At 40.3% G+C, this 18,540-nt stretch overlaps 1 protein-coding gene across 2 annotated transcripts in view; it reads left to right on the forward strand.

The window, feature by feature from the left end:
* Positions 1 to 18,540, forward strand: part of GLRA2 (glycine receptor alpha 2) — a 377,430-nt gene that overhangs the window by 30,556 nt on the left and 328,334 nt on the right. The window contains exon 3 of one of the 2 annotated variants that reach the window (XM_063955778.1): positions 5,227 to 5,294. The exons of the other annotated variant lie outside the window; for it this stretch is intronic. Coding sequence (XP_063811848.1) covers positions 5,227 to 5,294 — 68 coding nt within the window. The remainder of the gene's footprint in view (positions 1 to 5,226; positions 5,295 to 18,540) is intronic. 2 annotated transcript variants of the gene reach the window in all.

Here is an 18,540-nt window from a genome sequence, read left to right on the forward strand (position 1 = left end):
TAGGGGTATGGCCAATCTGCAGAGGGGGTGTTGTCTGCCACCTCATTGGTGTGACTAACCATTAGAGAGTGCAACGTCTGGGCCCCTTCATAGATATATACAGTACAGTAAATTCAGTTGCTGCATGCATGATAATATACCAGATTAATAACAGCAATGCAATGTAGAAAATACACCATAGTCTAGTATAAGGTAACATATGTTTAATGTATAATTCAAGTGCACAGTCTGAAACCTGATCCTTAGAGCAGAAGGTGGGCCCCCAGTCAATAGGGCCCACCGGTGGTTTCCTCTGTACCCCTGTGGGCCAGTCCAAACCTGTATATATATATATATATATATATATACACACACACACACACACGCACACACACACACACACACACACACACACACACATCAGTACAGTGAATAACCTGAAATTGTAGAGGTTAAAAAAAAAAATTAGGTTTAAAAGATGAAAAATAAGTTTTATAATTAGAAAAAAAATACCTTTTTCAGGAATCAAGTACAGTAAGTCTACTAGTTTGAGAACTGATAGCTGTTCTGCAGCAATAAGATAGAGGCTTGCCTGGACTGCTGCATCACACAGAGTTTTTGAACAATGTTGAGTAGGTAAAAGGTTGGTTCATCAGTATGTGGAGTTTATTTACTAAGCAGCTCCCTGTTTAAGCCCAAAGTTAAGAAGAGCAATGCTTTTAATAGCAAAACACCCCATGTATTAATATTAAAATGTTGGCTTAAACATGCAGGGAAGCGGAGGCTTTTAAAAGGCGATGCTTAGTAAATAAACCCCTATGACACCAACAGTCAAACATGGTGGAGGAATCATGTTGATCTTGGGCTATTTGCTGCATCCATATTGGTGACTTGTACAGTGATTTGCACCCCAAACAAATAGGGCTACCAAAGCATTTTGCCATTTTGCAGTGCATGCTATACCCTCTGATCTACACCTGGTTGGTCAAGAAGGGTTCATCTTACAGCAAGATATTGAAACATACAGTAGTGTGCATCCAGGCTATGTCAGAATAAGATGATATGCTTCAAATCATGGAATGGAAAGCACAGTCCCCAGACTTAAAGCCATACAGTTGGGTTGGGATGAACGGACAGATGGGTGAAAGCAAATCAACCTACTGTACAAGTGCAGCATATTTGTGGGATCTTCTACAACAGTGTTGTGAAGAACTTTGTGAACAATGGTGCAGTTGTATTAAACCTGGAGACGTGATAAAGCAGTGATAAAGAAGTGGAAGGTGATAACACACCAGCCAATCAACTCCTGTCATTTTTTAAAACCCATAATGATTGGCTGGTGTGTTATCATCATCCACTTATCAATTCTTTATCACTGCTTTATCACTTCTCAAAGCTTAAAACATCTGCCCCAATATTTGAATTCTATTGTAGAAAGAATGCCTTGACTGTGTTTAGAAGTTATATCTGTAAAAGGTGACTACTTTGATCAGTTAAAAAAATGTAGTTTACATTTTGTTAAACAAAATGATTCCATTACTTTTTTTTATATCTGATCTATTATGTTTTTTTTATTTAATTTCAGAGTACGTTGAGCTAATGTTCATAAATTAATAGTACATCCTATCAATTTTACCAATAGTCAATAATAATATCCCCTATTAGATAATACAGACTATAGAATGGAAAAGTGCACTAGAGTAGTGCTGAATGTTTTAGGTAGCGCTCAGAATGTTTTTTTGTTCTTACATTCTTAAAAAATCATAGTAGATTGATGTGATAATGAAGCCTGCCTATTATCATGGGTTTTCTCATCTGTCAGAGGGCAATGAGGACAAAGGGCTTTGTTCACTTAATTTAACAATGGGCCTAGTTCATGTTTGTATATTTGGGTGGGTTATAGTGTTTCTGTGCAGGGAAAATACTGCCTGCTTTATTTTTACACTGCAATTTAGATTTTAGTTTGAACATACCCCACCTAAATCTAAATCTCTCTGCACATGTTACACCTGCCACACCAGCAGTGCAAAATGGTCTTGCCCAGTTGCTTGATAACTTGCTTTACTTACAAACATGAATTAGGCCCAATATTGGGATCTTATTCTAGAACCAATTTAAATATTACACCCATTTTACTGTATATGCTTTGCTCTACAGCATTGTAAGAGGTATCATACCCCTATAGAATCAAAACCCTTAAAGATGTAAATCAAAATACGTAGCTTCTGACATCACAGACTTCTTTTCACTAAGTGTGAGAATGGAAGGACTCTGTATTATCAATATTATTGTTAGGGAATTATGTGTTAATTCAGCAATTTATCAATTTCCCAAGCCTAGCCAATGAAACCTATTGATCACATTAAGAATTTAAAGGTAGGAGAGAAAACCACTTAACCGGAGAAATGTGTTCAAGTGACTGATATGGTGTCAAGGTGTTATTGGTACTTCAATCACTGTAATAGTGATAATGGAGCAAGTCAAGCGGGCTCTTGTGTTACAACAAGCAATTATGAATTTATGTACAGTACATTAGACTATTGTTTTCTAAATGTTTTGCACCAAATGAGACATAACCTATTCCTACAAATACATAGTGACATTTGTAATTTTTTTCACTTTATTCAGTGGCTACAGTTTAAGGTGATATATGCTAAATGGAAGATTTTAGCACAATTACTGGCATTAGGCTACAAATGGGATCTAAGTAAAACCATGCTAAATTTAACAATTTAAAAAAAACCATGATATGATGTTGGCCCTCATTCAGGTTGGATCGTTATTTGACAAAAATCGCAAACAAACAATTTTTGGCAAACTGCGCATGCGATCATACTGTGATTGACAACAGCAGTCGTCGGGGGACACCTTACGGTTTTATTAGGGAGTGGTCCAGTCAATTCAGGTGTGGACGGACCCATTTTGGGGTGGATGTGTGATGTCACACGCAGCTGCTCTGATGCAAACAATGGCGGCGGACCGCCTGCATACGTGCCGGGGGTCATCATTAATTCTGGACTCAGCAATGCGATCACAATTGTTTTGCGATCGCATCACTGCCCGCCAGTTAGCATGCTGTGCGGCCTTGCCCTGCGCTGGGAGCCCCCCAGCATGCTACAGAACAAGTGCAGATTCTGCTTTTTAGCACAATCTACAACTGCTACTGAAAAGGGTCCATAAACATCAATGTTTGAAATAATTAACAAACATATACTGTTGCAAGAATAGTTTTTAAGACTAGCAGTAACAGTACATTTTAAATTCAAGTCAATTTGACATTACATTATTTTTTTTCATTAATTATTTGACACAGTTTGCTGTTGTTTTTTTGCTAAACAGTATCATCACAGTGTTTTTAACATTTTGATCAATCATCAGAAGAAAACCTCTTTAAGATTTAGCAAAACAATTTTTTTGTTTTCAGAATGTACTGTAGTAGAACCTTGATACTTTCGTTTCTGGAGTTTTACAGTCATTTTCCATATATGTAGAGGCCTTGTTTTTCCCCAGGCTGATTTTTATGTCCCTGGAAATTCTTAATTCAGGAAATTTGTTCAATTCGACTATAGAGTTATAATCTGAGCATTTTCGCTAAAAGAAAGAAATATGTAGATTTCCTACTACATTTGGCAATTAAAAAAATAAGCTATAGATTGGAGATTTGGTAAAAATGTGATATCCAATAACCTGTGTCAAGTCATGAAGTGATCAATGTTATATTTGTGTACTCCATACATTTATAAATTACAAGTTTACCTGGTTTCTTTGGGGTCAATTCAATAAGGGGTGATGAGCCACTGACTGTACATAGCTGCGATGTATTCCTGTGCACATATTAGTCATTTCAGTAAAAGCCAGATCCCCCATCAGGCAACCTAGGCTGCAGCAAAGGGCCCTGTGAGTACTTAGTGGTTAGATTATCCTAACCCAGTGTTATGTAGTTTTTTTTTTTTTTGACAAATGGAGATGGGAAGGAGGCCAAAACCAATATGTTGCTTTGGGCCCCTTGGGGTCTTAGGGCCTAATTCAAGGTTGATTGCAAAACAACATTTTCCTCTAATGGGCAAAACCATGTGCACTGCAGATGGGGCAGATATAACATGCGCAGAGAGAGTTAGATTTGGGTGGGGTGTGTTCAAACTTAAATCTAAATTGCAGTGTAAAAATAAAGCAGTCAGCATTTACCCTGCACAGAAACAATATAACCCACCCAAATCTAGCTCTCTCTGTACATGTTATATCTGCCCCATCTGCAGTGCTCATGGTTTTGCCCATTAGAGGAAAATGTTGTTTTGCAATCAACCTTGAATTAGGCCCTTAGTCTGGCTCTGATTATGGGAGCCACTAAATCTATGGATTTCCTGTGCACCCCTATCAAAGCAAGGAAAATTCACCATTGTGGGCGGTCCATTGATGTGCCATAATGCTGTTTACGGTACCTCGCAGCTAACTGAATTGATCCCTTTGTTTGAAAACTGCACTCAGTTAAGCATTGCAGACAAAATCTGCAGTAGAATATATTCTGGCCTGTAAACCTTGCATTTGAAACTGATATTCAGAGTGACTGTGTGTCTCATTGACTTTCCATCTGTATCATTCGATTTTCTTTTTACACTAAATACATTTACAGATGTATGTTGCTCCTTCCATTACTATTTGTGTCATTATGTGATGCTTGCAGGTTCCAGAGCCTCTCTGATCACAGTCATAACTAGAATGCAAGGCACAGTGGCTTAAAATGTTCATACGCTTGTTAGAAAGATGCTTGTATTGGATGGTTAAAGCTTTTCCATTGACCTTTGCATTACAAAACATTATCAACATTGTACGCTGCATTATCTCATGTCATGTTTTTAGCCAGCTACACGTTTCAAAAGCACAAACCAACATTTCTATGTTGTTTTATGTTTTGTTTAAAACATCCATAATGCTTTGAAGCTTTGCTTCTAGCTGCTTGTTTGTGAAATATCCTTTACTCCCTTTGGTTACCCCTGAATCTCTACCAGTTTTTGTACAGATCAGAGTCATTCCTTATTTGCTTCCATATGTATTGCAAAGTTCTTATTGCATTCCGCAGGTCCTCCAGTAAACGTTACATGCAATATTTTTATAAACAGGTTTGGATCAGTCACAGAGACCACAATGGTAAGTGTTGTTCTGCACTGGCTAAGGCCAGATGACAATAAATGTATTTAATGAACACAACCTGTTATTTTTCTTTCTTTTGTCTATTGTTTTAACTTATAGGTCCTCCTGTAAATGTTACCTGCAACATATTTATCAACAGCTTTGGTTCAATAGCTGAAACCACAATGGTGAGTGGGACTGGACATTGACAATATCCTGCCAAGAAGATGAACATGTCTGTATAGGCTTAAAAAAATACTAGAGACTAGTTACATTTAAAAAAAAAAACTATTTTAACTGAATGATATTCAAAATGTTTCCATAAAGATTTTCTATAGTAGAATATTTAAGTCTAAAGGGCCCCATACATCTGCATTGGCTTTCCCCAATACAATCCATTTAGCTTATCTACCAATCAAAAACGCTGACTGGTGGCCATCGAGGATTGGTGATCCATTGGGGAATCAGGAAAATTCTGCATGCCAAAAATTCCCAGATTTGCTAAACCTAACCTAATTTAGCAATTTCCCGATTCCCCAACCCAGGTGTCGGGGGGATCATGGAATTGCTCCAGTCAATAGTAGATGTACTGTATGTGGGGAGCTTAACATAATAAAATATACCAAAGGCAGCAGACGAATACGGTACATTTACATTTCCTGTAACCAATGCAGGTGCAAGGGATATATTTGTTATTAATGTCCCTTCCAAATGACAGACATACATTATCATGGCATTTTTTAATTAAAAAAAGTAATAATAATTTTGTAATAAAAATATCCCCGTGAGCACATCAAAATTCTGTGTTAGCAATTCAGTACAGAATATATTAAACCCAGAAAAGCAATCAAATTCAGAGCTGGCATGTCACCATCTTTGCAGGATGTCATTCAATGTGATTACATGTGTGCGCCTCCAATGCTTGCATTACTTTATAGCCTTCTCATTGCATTTTACTGCATAACCCTAAATGCACATGCCATGCACAGATCTCTAGATGTATTAAACAGTGGAATTGCGTCCTATGTATGGGAATCTTTCAGTGTATCTCATGGGGAGGTATATCAAACCTTCAAAAAAGATAAAGTTGAGAAGAAGTTTTCAATAGAAACCAACCAATCAGCTCCTTATTTATAAAATGACAGTTTGGTTGCTATGAGCAACTTGTCCACTTTATTTCTCTGAAAGGTTTGATACATCTCCAGCGCTGAGTGCCAAGGAGACATATTTTTTTAGGTAACAAAGTCTTAAGATATTTTCATACTTGAGATACATTTACACCATGTGAAAAATGTAGATTGTTTAGCTTGTATTGATTTATATCATAGTTTTCTTTTGCTAAAACAAATACTGTTGTCTGTATATAAGCTGAGCCGTTGTTGCACTGTGTATTGTGAGTTGTGAAACTACAAAATGTTGTATATTTTGCCTTTTATATAGAAACATACTAAACAGGATACTGTACTGTAGAAAAACATAAAGAAAAATGGAAATAATTATTGTTTAGCTTTAGTAAAACACATTCTGTGCACTATGGATACCGTAACAGAATAATTAATAATATATACTTTGATACCTAACTGGTTTAGCATCTTGTTGAGATGCTTGTGTCTGCAAAAAAAAAAAATCCTAACATTTTGTTAAGGCTCATTTAATAATATGGTCTGATCATCATATACATGCTTTAGCCCATAGAAACCAATGAGATATTGACGTTCATTAGTTACTGGCAGTGCAGTGGCCTTGTTCAGGCCCAGGGCTTATATTAATATGATGGTTAATTGAAGTATATGACTTACATTAATATGATGGTTAACTGAAGTATATATTATAAGGTTATTTGAACTTTTACCTGTCCGCCCTTGTACATCTCAAAACATACTACTTTAAATGGTAATTTAAGGTATTTCAGCACAACTTCACCATCGCTCCTTATTAAAAATATGCATACGTTCATGTGAAATGTGCCTACGGTCAAGATTAATGTTAAACTTTTCAATCTGTTTGCATCTATTTATTTGTTAATATTTATGCATCCATATGCACACAATTACAGGCCAGGAACAGTGGAAAGGCCACACTGCACTGGGCCTAAGGGGCCAACGTAGAAGTGACGTACTGTCCACTTTGTTTAACTTTTTTTTTTAATAGTGTATATTAATACTATGTTTTTTATTTGCATATTAGAAATATATTTTTATCATGACATGAAAAAGGCTGAATTATTTCCATTAATCTACTTTATTTAATTTGTATAGATCACAGTGGTTCCTGTATCTAGAACCATGGAGAGGTCATAAAAAAGTGTTCTAGGCAATATACTGAAATCTTGGCCTCTACACGTATAATTGCAGTAAGCGTCCATCATTTCTTTTTTTCTGGTCACTAAGTGACCTATTTGTATGTACTTAACACACACTAACTCTGAAGTGAAAAACAGCAGATTGCTTACACTATAAGTCAAAGATATTAATGACAGATATGTAACTGCACAGAATACAAACAATTCACTAAAAAAATGCCACATGCATGCTCCTTGTATACTACACTGCCTGCCATGATAGCTACATACATATACAGACAATGTATAATGATCAGCACTGTAAGCCATAATTGCCAATTCTCCTGGAATATCTGGGAGACATCCACAGACTTGGGAAAGTGGACCAGCTTTTTGGATCCTGCCCAGTGAAGTTGTTCGTTCAGGGGGTTAATCATGGTAAAGTGTGGAGCAAGAACACAATGGGCCTAATTCAGACCTGATCGGTGCCGTGCATTTTCGCACAGCAGCCAATCAGGTCTGAACTGTGCATGCGCGGCGCCGCAGTACGCCGGCACATGCCAGACAGCTGAAGGCCGTCTCAGCCCTGCGATTGCCTCTGCCTGCTTGACAGGCAGAGGCGTTTGCTAGGCGGGAGTGGGCGGGCCGAAGCCATTTGGCCGTCGTTTTAGGGGCGTGGTCCAGGCAACGCAGGAGTGCCCGGACTGTGCGGAGTGTGGGTCGTGGCAGCTGTGTATCGTCACACGCAGCCTCTGCAACCCTCACAGCGACGAGTAGCTCCCTGCTAGCGTGCAGGAGCTGTGCTGGTTAATCATGGGAAAGCGTGGAGCAAGAACACAATGGGCCTAATTCAGACCTGATCGGTGCTGTGCGTTTTCGCACAGCAGCCAATCAGATCTGAACTGTGCATGCGCCGATGCAGCAGTGCACCGGCACACGCCTGATAGGTGAAGGCAGTCTCAGCCCTGCGATTGCCTCTGACAGGCAGAGTGAGCAGGAGTGGGCGGGCCGGCACCGATTGACCGCTGTTTTAGGGGCGTGGTCTGGGCAACATAGGCATGCGGGGGGAGGGCCGCGGCAGCTATGTGACATCACACACAGCCGCTGCGGCCCTCACAGCAACGAGTAGGTCCCTGCTAGGCGCAGGAACTGCGCTGGTAGGGAGGTACTCTTCAAATACAAAAGCATTGCCGCTGTGCGAAGCTTTTTTACTTGTGCGGGGGGGGTCGGGCCTGACATGCGGGGTGGACTAGCCGTCTGCTGGGCGTCCCCCCGCATGTCTGTGCGACTGATCGTAGCTGTGCTAAATTTAGCACATCTACAATCAGGTCTGAATTAGGCCCAATGGTAGGTATTCAATTATCTTTGCCCCCTTCCACACTTGTTAAGTTTCTGCTGATGTACTGTATGTGGTATCATTTCAGCTTGCTAGCCCCGGGGTAGCGAGGCGCCCTAACCCTTTATGCAGCTAAACCTGATTACTGTGGGTGCAAAATGCGCGATAACAGGGATCACTTTAGAAATGAGATTGGGCGTGATGTATCATTTGAATACCGCCCACAGAGTTCATTCGCAGCACGATGACCAACCCTCCCCACAAACACACACAACAGGCTTCCCACCTGTACCTTTCCCCATATACTGTATATCTCAGAGGGGATTATATAAAAGAAGACAAGAATTCTGTACACACTGATATTTCTGCATATGTAAAACTACATGCTACATGCATATGTAAAACGTCATATTTCTGCATATGTGATAGCTGAGTTATTCGTGATCAGCACATTATCTATACTTTTTTATGTTCGATATACTTACAAAACAATGAAAGAAATATATATTATTTAAATATTCAATAGCTAAAAAGAAAATCCAGCAGCATCCAACTCAATCCAAAAATTATTTTATTACTGCATATTACAAATAGAAAAAAGTGCAGTGCATATCAAAAAGGTATTATACACAATATCAAAAATAGGAGATTGGGATATACATATCACAACCAACAGCGTGGTAAATGTAATAGGAGTACCTATCCAGCAGTGTCAGGGTGGTAGACAAACACCAGTCATCCTAAGGAAGCATAGTATAGCTCGACAGCTGTCTCGGTGCATCTGTAACACCCCACTGGTACTAGGTATGCAAAATCTGCAGTCACTGTGTATAGTGCATCACACTTACTCTGCCCCGGCTGGTCATGGGTTCAGGCACGGATACCAGAGGGTGCCCTGAATAATCAGGTGTTTAATTACAGGTGCATTGTGGGTGTGGACTACAGGTGTCGGTGCAGCGCATAAAGAATTGGGCGCCAGGCCATCTCATAAACAGCATAAAGTTTATTTTAACATCAAACAGGGATATTGCAGGGATAACTTGTGAACACTCCTCCAGCACAAAGCATAACAGTTACAGTGGATCACATATCAGGGCACCTCCTCCAGCGCATCACATAGTCGCAGCGGCATATATATATGGCGAACCAGTACGTACCAGGGCATTCTGTGACCAGTAGTGCTACACATCAGGTTACCGACTCTCTCTCTCTCTCTTTTACTTAGCAAGGATTCTTTTCCATGGGGGGCTTCTAATCACGCCGCGTGGCTTTCCGACCACTTCACCCAGATACCTCTCGAGATTCTTTTCCATGGGGGCTTTTAATCACGCCGCGTGGCTTCCGACCACTTCACCCAGATACCTCTCGAGACTCACACCTTTAGCACACTTTTCTCCTGGCATCACCCTTTCACTGGATTCTGAATACTGCTGCTCTCACACTGCGATGTCTCCCTCTGTCAAGTGCCTTGCTGTGGCTGGCATCACTCCCCACCAAAACATGTGGGGAGCCCTCACTGGGGCTACATCTTTCTGGTTAATCCACCACACTTCTGCTAGCTAATACACGTGCTTCTCCTCACTGTCTCTCCACTGTCTGCTCACTGTCTGTCTGCTCTCTGTTATCTGCTGTAGTTGTGTCCTCTCTCACTGCAGGACAACCTTTTTATAACCTTGCATTCCCAGGGACACATTCCATCTGGGATCTCCCGCTCTGAATTTCCCGCTCTCAGTTTCCCGCTCTGAGTCTGCAAATGGGTGAGTCATGCCCTTTGCATTTTGCAGACTGATCTGTATTGCTGTGAGCTGAGCTGTTAACTCCTTCTGTGCTGCAAGCTGTAGGCTGCTGGCTTTGTTCTATATTACACAGCCATGCTGGCACCTGTAGTGCCACAGTTGATTTGTGCTTGCAGTTCCAGGGTATTACACATCCATTGCACCTTAGTCATGAGCATGCTTCAGTTATGCTAGGCCCCCGTTATATCTACAGGACACAAACAATGTGTGTGTATTGTGTACTGCATGTGTTCGTGGTGTGTACTGTGTGTGTGTGTGTGTATGTGGTGGTAGGCAGGGATAAAAGTGAAACAACAAATGAATCCCTAGCACTTATCAAGCCACCAAAACTGTTTGGCCAATTGCTATATTATTGTATCTATAATTCTCATGTAATGCTGCTCCCAAATTTGCAGGACTGTAATGCCAAGGATAAGTAACATAAAAAAAGGCAATAGAAATACCTAGGGAGTGCCGTAACAAATTTATTAAAAATGAATATTACTGTACATACACATTATGGACACATAATAACAATATATCATTAAAAATATATTAAATGAACAATTGAACAAGACTTCTTTTATCTTCAAATCATTAAGGTTACCCAATAAGGGTTTATGGACAAAAATCCTTAATCGATGGTATCCAATCCTAAAAAGTGCCATATAGAATTTTAGTTTCAACAGTTGTATTCCGATAAAGTTAGTTGTGCTTATTTATTCAAGCAATGTCAGTATCTGAAGGGGGGGAGTCTGACTGTACGGTTCAAAAAAAGCACGGCGCTATGCTACACCTCCTAGATGTTAAAAGTTATTATGTTATTATGTGTGCATAATGTGTATGTAATATTAATTTTTAATACATTTGTTATTGTGCTCCCTAGGTATTCCTATTACCTTTTTTTGTTAGGGATTAAAATGGGTTGGAACGGGGCAGAACTGCACTCCCATCAGTTGTAGATGGAATAAGCAGCACTGCCACTGCAACCGTGGCCATTTATTTTGGGTATAAGTGGCACTGCTACAGTGGGTATTGTTATGTGTATAAGAGGCACTGATACCGTGGCCATTCTTATGGGTATAAGAGGCACTACTACCACTGGCATTATGGGTATAAGCGGCACTGCTACCATGGGAATTATTATGTTTATAAGCGGCACTGCTACCGTTGGCATTATTATATGTATAAGAGGCACTGCTACAGTGGGCATTGTAATGTGTATAATAGGCACTGATTCTGTGGCCATTCTTATGTGTATAAGTGGCACTGATACCACAGCATTATTATGGGTATAAGTGGTACTGCTACCGTGGGCATTATCATGTGTATAAGCGGCACTGCTACCGTGGTCATTATTTTGTGTATAAGAGGCACTGCTACAGTGGGCATTATTATGTGTATAAGAGGCACTGCTACAGTAGGCATTGTTATGTGTATAAGAGGCACTGCTACAATGGGCATTATTATGTGTATTAGACGCACAGAACCATAGGCATTATTATGTATATAAGAGGCACTGATGATGTGGGCATTATTATGGGTATAAGTGGCTCTGCTACCGTGGCCTTCATTATGTGTATAAGCAGCACTGATACCGCGGACATTATTACCTGTGTAAGAGGCACTGAAACCGCAGGCATTATTATGGGAATAAGTGGCACTGCTACCGTGGCTATTATGTGTATAAGAGGCACTGATACTGTGGGCATTATTATGTGCATAAGAGGCACTGCTACCTTGGGCATTATTATGTATATAAGCGGCACTGCTACCACTGACGTTTACGTGTATAAGAGGTGCTTCTACTGTGGGAATTATGCGTATATGTGGCACTGCTACCGTGGGGAATTATTATGTATATAAGAAGCACTGATACTGCAGGCATTATTATGTGTATAAGCAGCACTGATTACGTGGGCATAATTATGGGCATATGTGGCGCTGCTACCATGGGCATTTATTATATGTAATAGCGGCACTGCTACCGTGGTCATTATTATGTGTATAAGAGGCACTGCTACAGTGGATATTATTATGTGTATAAGAGGCACTGATACCATGGCCATTCTTATATGTATAAGAGGCACTGCTACAGTGGCCAATGTTATGTGTATAAGAGGCACTGCTACAGTGGCCATTGTTATGTGAATAAGCGGCACTGATACCGCTGGCATTATGGGTATAAGAGGCACTGCAAATGTGGGCATTATTATGTGTATAAGCGCCACTACTACCGTTGCCATTATTATGTGTATAAGAGGCACTGCTACAATGGGCATTATTATCAGTTGCCTCTTTATATATCCTCATTATTGTCTTCTGTTCCCCCCTTATATATATTATTTTACACTATGTAGGAAAGATATAAAGGTTAAGTTTTAATATCATACACCATATCTTATTGTACAAATTACACATACTATAAAAGAGTGCTCCTAAAAGGAATTTCCTTCGGCGCAAGTCCCCATAAATCCTATATATGTGAAGCATTATTATACGTATAAGAAGCACTGATACCATGGGCATTATTATTTGTATAAGAGGCACTGATACTGTGGCCATTATTATGGGTATAAGCGGCACTGCTACCATGGCCATTATTATGTGTATAAAAAGCAGTGATACCGCAGACATTATTATGTGTGTAAGAGGCACTGAAACCGCGGGCATTATTATGGGTATAAGCGGTACTGCTACCGTGGACATTATTATGTGTATAGCACTGCTACAGTGGTCATTATTATGTGTATAAGAGGCACTGCTACAGTGGGCATTGTTATGTGTATAAGAGGCACTGCTACAATTTGCATAATAATGTGTATAAGAAGTACTGATACCGTGGGCATTATTATGTATATAAGAGGCACTGATACTGTGGGCATTATTATGGGTATAAGCATCTCTGCTACGTGGCCTTTATTATGTGTATAAGCAGCACTGATACAGCGGACATTATTGCGTGTGTAAGAGGCACTGAAACCGCAGGCATTATTATGGGAATAAGTGGCACTGCTACCGTGGCTATTATGTGTATAAGAGGCACTGCTACCATGGTCATTATTAGTTATATAAGCGGCACTGCTACCGCTGGCACTTACATGTATAAGTGGCGCTTCTACTGTGGGATTTATGCATATATGTGGCACTGCTACCATGGGGAATTATTATGTAAATAAGATGCACTGGTACCGCAGGCATTATTATGTGTATAACCGGCACTGATCCCACGGGCATTATTATGGGTATATGTGGCACTGCTACCGTGGGCATTTATTATAGGTATAAGTAGCACTGCTACAGTGGGCATTGTTATGTTAATAAGAGGCACTGATACCATGACCATTTCTTATGTGTATAAGAGGCACTGCTACAGTGGGCATTATTATGTGTATAAGAGGCACTGATACCATTGGCCATTCTTATGTGTATGAGGCACTGCTACAGTGGGCATTGTTATGTGTGTAAGAGGCACTGATAGTGTGCCCATTCTTATGTGTATAAGCGACACTAATACTGCTGGCATTATGGGTATAAGTGGCACTGATACTGTGGCCATTATTATGGGTATAAGCGGCAATGCTACCATGGCCATTATTATGTGTATAAGCAGCAGTGATACCGCAGACATTATTATGTGTGTAAGAGGCACTGAAACCACTGGCATTATTATGGGTATAAGCGGTACTGCTACCGTGGACATTATTATGTGTATAGCACTGCTACAGTGGGCATTGTTATGTGTATAAGAGGCACTGCTACAATGGACATTATTATGTATATAAGAAGCACTGATACCATGGGCATTATTATGTATATAAGAGGCATTGATACTGTGGGCATTATTATGGGTATTAGCGGCACTCCTACCATGGCCATTATTATGTGTATAAGCAGCACTGATATCGTAGATATTATTATGTGTGTAAAAGGCACTGAAGCTGTGGGCATTATTATTGATATAAGTTGTACTGCTACTGTGGACATTATTGTGTGTATATGCGGCACTGCTACAGTGGTCATTATTATGTGTATAAGAGGCACTGCTACAATTTGCATAATTATGTGTATAAGAAGCACTGATACCGTGGGCATTATTATGTATATAAGAGGCACTGATACTGTGGGCATTATTATGGGTATAAGCGGCTCTGCTACCGTGGCCTTTATTATGTGTATAAGCAGCACTGATACAGCAGACATTATTACGTGTGTAAGAGGCACTGAAACCGCAGGCATTATTATGGGAATAAGTGGCACTGCTATCGTGGCTATTATGTGTATAAGAGGCACTGCTACCTTAGGCATTATTATTTATATAAGCGGCACTGATACCGCTGGCACTTAAGTGTATAAGTGGCGCTTCTACTGTGCGATTTATGCATATATGTGGCACTGCTTCCATGGTGAATTATTATGCAAATAAGATGCACTGATACCGCAGGCATTATTATGTGTATAACCTGCACTGATCCCGTGGGAATTATTTTGGGTATATGTGGCACTGCTACTGTGGGCATTTATTATGGGTATAAGTGGCACTGCTACAGTGAGCATTGTTATGTTAATAAGAGGCACTGATACCATGGCCATTTCTTCTGTGTATAAGAGGCACTGCTACAGTGGGCATTATTATGTGTATAAGAGGCACTGCTACAGTGGGCATTGTTATGTGTGTAAGAGGCACTGATAGTGTGGCCATTCTTATGTGTATAAGTGGGACTGATACTGCTGGCATTATGGGTATAAGTGGCACTGCTACCGTGTGCATTATTATGTGTATAAATGGCACTGCTACCATCGGCATTATTATGTGTATAAGAAGCACTGTTACAGTGGGAATTGTTATGTGTATAAGAGGCACTGATACCATGGCCATTCATATGTGTATAAGCGGCACTGATAGTGCTGGCATTATATGAATAAGTGGCACTGCTACCATGGGCATTATTATGTGTATAAACGGTACTGCTACCATTGGCATTATTATATGTATGAGAGGCACTGCTACCGTGGGCATTCTTATGTGTATAAGCAGCACTGATACTGCTGGCATTAATTATAAAAGTGGCACTGCTACCATGGTCATTATTATGTGTATAAATGGCACTGCTACCATTGGCATTATTATGTGTATGAGGCACTGCTACAGTGGGCATTGTTATGTGTATAAGAGGCACTAATACCGAGACCATTCATACGTGTATTTGAGGCACTGATACTGCTGGCATTATGGGTATAAGTGGCACTGAAACTGAGGGCATTATTATGGGAATAGGTGGCACTGCTTCCATGGCCATTATGTGTATAAGAGGCCCAGATACCGTGGGCATTATTATGTGTATAAGAGGCACCGCTACCTTGGGCATTATTATGTATATAAGCGGCACTGCTACCGCTGGCACTTACGTGTATAAGTAGCGCTTCTACTGTGGGATTTATGCGTATATGTGGCACTGCTACCATGGGGAATTATTATGTAAATAAGATGCACTGATACCGCAGGCATTATTATGTGTATAACCGGCACTGATCCCGCGGTCATTATTATGGGTATATGTGGCACTGCTAACGTGGGCATTTATTATGAGTATAAGTGGCACTGCTACAGTGGGCATTGTTATGTTAATAAGAGGCACTGATACCATGACCATTTCTTATGTGTATAAGAAGCACTGCTACAGTGGGCATTATTATGTGTATAAGAGGCACTGATACCGTGGCCATTCTTATGTGTATAAGAGGCACTGCTACAGTGGGCATTGTTATGTGTGTAAGAGGCACTGATAGTGTGGCCATTCTTATGTGTATAAGCAACACTAATACTGCTGGCATTATGGGTATAAGTGGCACTGATACTGTGGCCATTATTATGGGTATAAGCGGCAATGCTACCCTGGCCATTATTATGTGTATAAGCAGCAGTGATACCGCAGATATTATTATGTGTGTAAGAGGCACTGAAACCGTGGGCATTATTATGGGTATAAGCAGTACTGCTACCGTGGACATTATTATGTGAATAGCACAGCTACAGTGGTCATTATTATGTGTATAAGAGGCACTGCTACAGTGGGCATTGTTATGTGTATAAGAGGCACTGCTACAATGGGCATTATATAAGAAGCACTGATACCATGGGCATTATTATGTATATAAGAGGCATTGATACTGTGGGCATTATTATGGGTATTAGCGGCACTCCTACCACTGATATCGTAGATATTATTATGTGTGTAAGAGGCACTGAAGCTGTGGGCATTATTATTGATATAAGTGGTACTGCTACTGTGGACATTATTATGTGTATATGCGGCACTGCTACAGTGGTCATTATTATGTGTACAAGAGGCACTGCTACCATTTGCATAATTATGTGTATAAGAAGCACTGATACCGTGGGCATTATTATGTATATAAGAGGCACTGATACTGTGGGCATTATTATGGGTATAAGTGGCTCTGTTACCGTGGCCTTTATTATGTGTATAAGCAGCACTGATACAGCGGACATTATTACGTGTGTAAGAGGCACTGAAACCGCAGGCATTATTATGGGAATAAGTGGCACTGCTACCGTGGCTATTATGTGTTTAAGAGGCACTGCTACCTTGGGCATTATTATTTATATAAGCGGCACTGAACCCGCTGGCACTTAAGTGTATAAGTGGCTCTTCTACTGTGGGATTTATGCATATATGTGGCACTGCTACAATGGGGAATTATTATGTAAATAAGATGCACTGATACCGCAGGCATTATTATGTGTATAACCTGCACTGATCCCGTGGGAATTATTATGGGTATATGTGGCACTGCTACTGTGGGCATTTATTATGGGTATAAGTGGCACTGCTACAGTGAGCATTGTTATGTTAATAAGAGGCACTGATACCATGGCCATTTCTTCTGTGTATAAGAGGCACTGCTACAGTGGGCATTATTATGTGTATAAGAGGCACTGATACCGTGGCTATTCTTATGTGTATAAGAGGCACTGCTACAGTGGGCATTGTTATGTGTGTAAGAGGCACTGGTAGTGTGGCCATTCTTATGTGTATAAGTGGCACTAATACTGCTGGCATTATGGGTATAAGTGGCACTGCTACCGTGTGCATTATTATTGGTATAAATGGCACTGCTACCATCTGCATTATTATGTGTATAAGAAGCACTGCTACAGTGGGAATTGTTATGTGTATAAGAAACAATGATACCATGGCCATTCTTATGTGTATAAGCAGCACTGATACTGCTGGCATTATGGGTATAAGTGGCACTGCTACCGTGGTCATTATTATGTGTATAAATGGCACTGCTACCATTGGCATTATTATGTGTATGAGGCACTGCTACAGTGGGCATTGTTATGTGTATAAGAGGCACTGATACCGTGGCCATTCTTATGTGTATAAGAGGCACTGATACTGCTGGCATTATGGGTATAAGTGGCACTGAAACTGAGGGCATTATTATGGGAATAGGTGGCACTGCTTCCATGGCCATTATGTGTATAAGAGGCCCAGATACCGTGGGCATTATTATGTGTATAAGAGGCACTGATACCTTGGACATTATTATGTATATAAGCGGCGCTGCTACTGCAGGCATTGATTACATGTATAAGAGATACTTCCACTGTGGGAATTATGCTTATATGTGGCACGGCTACCATGGGGAATTATTATGTATATAAGATCCACTGATACCGCAGGCATTATTATATGTATAAGCGGCACTGATCATCCCGGAATTATTATGGGTATATGTGGCACTGCTACTGTGGCGATTATTATGGGTATAAGCGACACTGCACTCGTTTCCATTATTATGTGTATAAGCAGCACTGATACCGCAGGCATTATTATGTGTAGAAGCAGCACTGATACCGTGGGCACTATTATGTGTGTAAGAGGAACTGAAACCTCTGGCATTATTATGGGAATAAGTGGCACTACTACCATGGCCATTATTATGGGTATAAGTGGCACTGCTACTGTGGCCATTATTATATGTATAAGCAGCACTGATACCACAGGCAT

This window comes from Pseudophryne corroboree, chromosome 2, assembly GCF_028390025.1.
Source record: "Pseudophryne corroboree isolate aPseCor3 chromosome 2, aPseCor3.hap2, whole genome shotgun sequence".
NCBI classification, from domain to species: domain Eukaryota; kingdom Metazoa; phylum Chordata; class Amphibia; order Anura; family Myobatrachidae; genus Pseudophryne; species Pseudophryne corroboree.